The 6000-nt window shown below is 16.5% G+C and overlaps 1 protein-coding gene across 1 annotated transcript; it reads left to right on the top strand.

Annotated features, from left to right (window-relative positions):
- Nucleotides 1-5019: 5019 nt before the first annotated feature.
- B9G98_01820 (ATP synthase subunit a) lies at nucleotides 5020-5376 on the top strand (the record flags this gene model as incomplete). The annotated part of the gene is made up of 1 exon (XM_024808377.1): nucleotides 5020-5376. The coding sequence occupies one exon, from the start codon at nucleotides 5020-5022 to the stop codon at nucleotides 5374-5376; it is 357 nt and encodes a 118-aa protein (XP_024664145.1).
- Nucleotides 5377-6000: the final 624 nt, after the last annotated feature.

Genomic DNA, 6000 nt, shown 5'->3' with positions numbered 1-6000 from the left:
CTAATTTTTGGCAACTGTAATTACAAATTTAGTAACAGCTGTTCTATATTTAGGACACGCAATAGCAGAATTTTCAATTAAAAAAAAAAGATTTTAATATAAAATTTTTATATTTGAAACAATATATTTTAGGTAAAATAAGATTAAACACTAGAAATATTCTTAGAGAATATTTAGATAATTATTATAAAAATTTACTAAAAAAATTTATAGCTATGTTAATAGGTATAATAAATGGGGGATGGTTATATATTAGTAAGTAATACTGGTAGAGATATTATTAAATTAAATTTAGTTATTAATTTACATATCAGAGATTTACATATGTTATAATTTATTCAATCAGAATTAAAATTTGGACATATTATTAAATATATTTCAAATAAAAATGAATATGTTAAATATGTAATTAATAAAACAGATTTACAAGAAATATTCTTTCTTTTATTAGAATATCATAATTTATTTTTTTTAACTGAAATGAGACGTAAATAGTATAATAAAGCTATATATATATATAAAAATAGTTTAACTAGATTTAATAATATACTTAATGAAGAAGATATACTAAATATATTACTTTTTTTTAATAAAAATAACTCTTTTAGATATTAAAAATTAATCTTTTTTAGATAATTGATTAATTGGTTTTATTATAGCAGATGGTAGTTTCTTTTAAAAAAATAATAAAAGTAAAGATGCATCTTTTGAAATAACTCAAAAACATAATGATATTTTAATGAATGGTATAAAATTATTTTTTAATACACGAGTTAAAATATCAAAATAATAAAAAAAAATTTATATAATCATTTTGTTGTTACATCTAAAAAAGATATACAATCAGTTATTAATTTAATATCATTTTCAGATAATTATCTATTATTAGGTTATAAATTAAATTCTTATAATAAATGAATTAATAATTTAAAATTACATCTAAGATATAAAAATTTAAATTTACTTAACACACTTATAAATTAAATTATAAAAATTCCTTAAAGAAAGTTCCATTAAATAGTAATATTTAATTGAAAAATTCGGTGAATTGACAAGAAAATCTATATATATTTTTATTTTTTTTTTATATATAGACAATTTGCAGCAAAGTTTATTACGGTATATAAAATATAATATAAATTATATTTTACTATTTGATATATGAATAGGTAATAAAAATGTTCAACGACTAACAATTGAGTTCAAACCAACAATAATATTGACACGAGCGCCGAACACCAATAGATATATTAAAATAATTATATATAGAGTTATATATAATTACATATTGGTTGATGACATAGTCTAAACAATATTGTGAAATATTGATAATAAAATTTAAATATTTTATATTATAATAACTTGTTATATGAGGTGGTTCATCAGTAGCTAATCTAACAATCCAACGTTTCTTTAGTTTACATTATTTATTACTATTTATAATAGCAGCATTAGGATGTTTACACTTATTAGCATTACATTTACATGGTAGTTCTAACCTATTAGGAATAACAGGTAAAATAGATAGAATACTAATGCATCTTTATTTCATATTTAAAGATGCTATCACAGTATTTGCTTTCTTATTTGCATATTTCTTCTTAATATCATACTATCTAGAATATTTAGGTGATCTAGAAAATAATATTCTAGGAAACCTTTTAGTAACTCTTCTTGCCATAAATTTAGTATTATTAATAACACTTTTATTTATTTATTTTATATATATAATATATAATAATAATTATGATGATAAAAATATAAATTATTATAAAAATTTAGATTATATTAAAAATGAATTAAAACTAGATCTTAATTTTAAACTAGATCTTAATTTTAATAAAGATGAATTTAGAAAAATAATGAATGGATTATTTCAAGCTGAAGGTAATATTTATTGTGAAATAAAACTATTAGAAAAAACATTATTTAATATTTCACTTAAAATAAGTTTAACTTTAAATAGTAGTCTTGAAATAATATCATTATTTAAACATTTAAATTTTATATTTGATAATCAATTAAAATTTAATTATTTTTTAATTAAAAATTCAAATAATATAGCAATACAAATGTATTGTCGTAATAGAGAAATAATAATTAATAAATTAATACTATTTTTTAATAATGTTTTTGGAGATAAAAAAAGAGGATTTATGTATATAATAAAAATTTATTATTTATATGATATATGTAATCAAATATCTCATGTATATAAAACATCTATTGAAAATATAATATATAATAAAAATTTATTATCTCAATTAGAATTATTAAAATTATATGATACTCTTCATATTATAAAATATATTTCATATAGTTCTAAAATAATTTATTTAAGTTATTTTATAGTAGATAATAGTCAAAGATTAATGAGTTATAGTAATTATATAAATAATTATGTTTTTAATAGATTATTTGAATTAGATAATATTATTAATTTTATTAATAATAAAAAATATTATACTATAAATTATTATGATAATTATTATTATAAATTATTACAATATAATTATAATAAACATTTTAAAATTAATCTATTATTTATTATGGGATTTTTTATAGGAGATGGTGGTTTACATTTTTCTATTAGATATAATCTTCTTTTAAATAAAAAAATAAAATTATTTTGATATAATACTTATTTACATATTTATCAAAAAAATACATATGATAATATTTTATTATTTGAAATAATACAAGAATTTTTAAAATCTAATTATGATATAAAAACAAGTATATATTTAGAATCTAAAGATAAAGTAGAAAATTATTATATAATAATTAAAATATTTAATTCTTTAGAAGATTATCTTAAAATAGGTGAATTTATAAAAAAATATACTCAATATTTTTATAGTAGAAAACTTGAATTTAATTTATTAATTAATTTATCTTCTATTAAAAATATTTCTAAATATTGAAGAATACTAGCATTAATTAAATTTGATTTAATTAGAGAATATAATATTTTAAAAATTAATAAATTTATTTTTAATTCCTCTTTATTAAAATTTGAATATTTATCTATTAAAGAAATTTATGATAAATATCTATTCTTTTTAAAAGAAGAATCTAAATTAAATATTAATATATTAAATAATATTTTATTAACTAAATTAGATATTAATAATGAATTAAAATATTTATTTCTAACTAATATTTCAAATAATGAATTATTATCAATATTTACTAATTTTTTTATAAATTTAATAGATTCTTATTTTGATAAATATGAAGCTAAAAATATGAAATATTTTTTATTTATTTATTTAAATAAATCTAAAAATCAATATTATATAAAATTACTATTTAATACAGTTCTAAAAAGAAAATACTATTCTTATCATTTAGATAATAAAGATAATATATTAAAAAATGCTTTAGAATATCGTAATAAACAATTTATTATTTGATTAAATAAAAATAATTTTAATAAATATTATTATTTATTAGAAAAATATTATAAAATTAAAAAATAAATATTATATATAAAGTATATATTAATAATATAACTGTGGCATAATATGTAGAAATATTATGTAAAAAAGGGGTGAATTGACAAGAAAATCTAAAGTATATATAAATTTATACTAAGATAACTTGCAGCAAAGTTTATATTGACATATTATATATATTTGAATTATGAAATAATAAATAATTATTATTTTATTATATATATAATTTCTATTAAATATAGAATGATATAAAAATGTTCAACGATTAGAAAGTGAATTAATGTCAATAATAATCTTTCATTTAGCGCCACTATGTATTATCTATACAATAATTTTAATATTATTTGATAATTAATTAATTAATTAATTATGTAATATAGATGCATATGACATAATCTAATCTATATAGAAATATATAGTAAAAATGAGTACTAGAGTTCTATTTATTACTATTCTATGCAATATTAAGATCTATATCATCTAAAATAGTAGGTGTTATAGCAATGTTAGCTGCTATATTAATATTATTAGCATTACTTTATGTAGATTTCTCTATAGTAAGAGGTAATGCATTTAAACTAATATCTAAAATGTTATACTGATTCTTTATAGTTAATTTCTTATTATTAGGTGCATTAGGTGCTGTACATATTGAAGTACTTTTTGTATTAATAAGTCAAATTGCAACTATATTCTATTTTAGTTATTTCATTATATTATTACTAGCTATATCAGTATTAGAAAATATCTTATTCTATTTAGCTATTAAAAGATAATAAATAATTAATAATTAATAATTTAATTTTACCATATTTAATATAAAAATTATATTAATAAATATATTAATATAGTATATAATAAAAGAACTTAGTTATTATAAGTATCAAATTAATTAATAAAAATAAGAATAATCAATGCCACAATTAGTACTATTTTTCTTTTTAAATCAAATATTCTGAGGTTATTTAGGATTATTAATAATAATATATTTAAGTTCTAAATTTGTATTACTTAGAATATTATCAATTTATTTAAGCCGTATGTTTATAATTAAATTATAATTATAAATATTATTTTATAAGGAAAAGATGATTTAATAAATAATATTAAATAAAGTTAAAAAAAAAATTAATTAATAAAAAAAACAATGTCAGCAATCTATTTAATAAATTCACTATTAGAGCAATTTGAGATACAAACATTTTTAGGTATATCATCATCAATAATAAATTTATCATTCTTAAATATTACATCATTTACATTATATATGGGATTAGTATTAGGAATATTTTATTTTTTAAATGTATATACATTAAAAAATGGTAAATTAATATCTACAAATTGAAATATTTCAGTAGAAGCATTATATTCAACTATTCATAATATGGTATTTGGTCAATTAGGAACTAAAGGTACAGTATTTTTCCTTTTAATCTATTCATTATTTTCATTTATATTATTAGCTAACTTATTATCAATGGTACTATATAATTTTGCTATTAATGCACAATTAATATTTGTAATATCATTAAGTATAACAATATGATTTGGAGTAACAATAATGGGATTTAGTAATCATAAATTAGAGTATTTTTCATTATTTGTACTATCAGGAACATCTTTAGCATTAGTACTAGTATTAGTATTAATTGAAGGTATTTCTAATATTGCACGTAGTATAAGTTTAGGTTTAAGATTAGGTGCTAATATCTTATCAGGTCACTTATTATTAACTATATTATGTGGTTTATTATTCGATTTTATGGCATCTTCAATTATATTATTTATAATTGGATTTATACTATTAGCTATTTTATTAGGTATAGTAGCTTTAGAATTTGCCGTAGCTGGAATACAAGCCTATGTATTCTGTATTTTAACATGTAGTTATATTAAAGATGCAGTATACTTACACTAAATAATTATTTATTTATTGTTATACATTTAATTTTACTTATTTATTTTTAATATATAAGTATAAATATATATATATAATATATATTTATCTAGTATAATATTTATATTTATAATATAAATTTATAAATAAAAAACAAAAAAAAAAGAATTAACTATTTATTAAATTAAATAGAGAATAAATAAAAAAACATGTTATCAAAAAACGTACAAACAAATTTAAGTAATTTACAAGCTAATCTATTTCATTTAGTAACACTATCACTATGACTAATATATGTAACATTTAGTGTATTTGGTTTATTATTAAATTTATTATTAATATCACATAATTATAGTAATTTTCATTGAATATTATTATTAAATATAATAACAATAGTATATAGTGGTATATTATGAGGTAGAGATATAATAGCCGAGGCTACATATTTAGGTGATCATACTATGAAAGTAAGAAATGGTTTAACTACAGGATATATAATATTTTTAGGTACTGAATTATTAATGTTTATTGGTTTCTTCTGAGGATATTTCCATTCAGCATTGTCACTAGTAATAGAATTAGGTGAAATGTGACTACTAATGGGTATAACAGCAATTCAACTAACAGATTTACTATTATTAAATA

Source organism: Wickerhamiella sorbophila, assembly GCF_002251995.1.
Source record: "Wickerhamiella sorbophila strain DS02 chromosome Unknown contig8, whole genome shotgun sequence".
NCBI classification, from domain to species: Eukaryota; Fungi; Ascomycota; class Dipodascomycetes; order Dipodascales; family Trichomonascaceae; genus Wickerhamiella; species Wickerhamiella sorbophila.
This window is presented reverse-complemented; position numbering and strand designations above follow the sequence as displayed.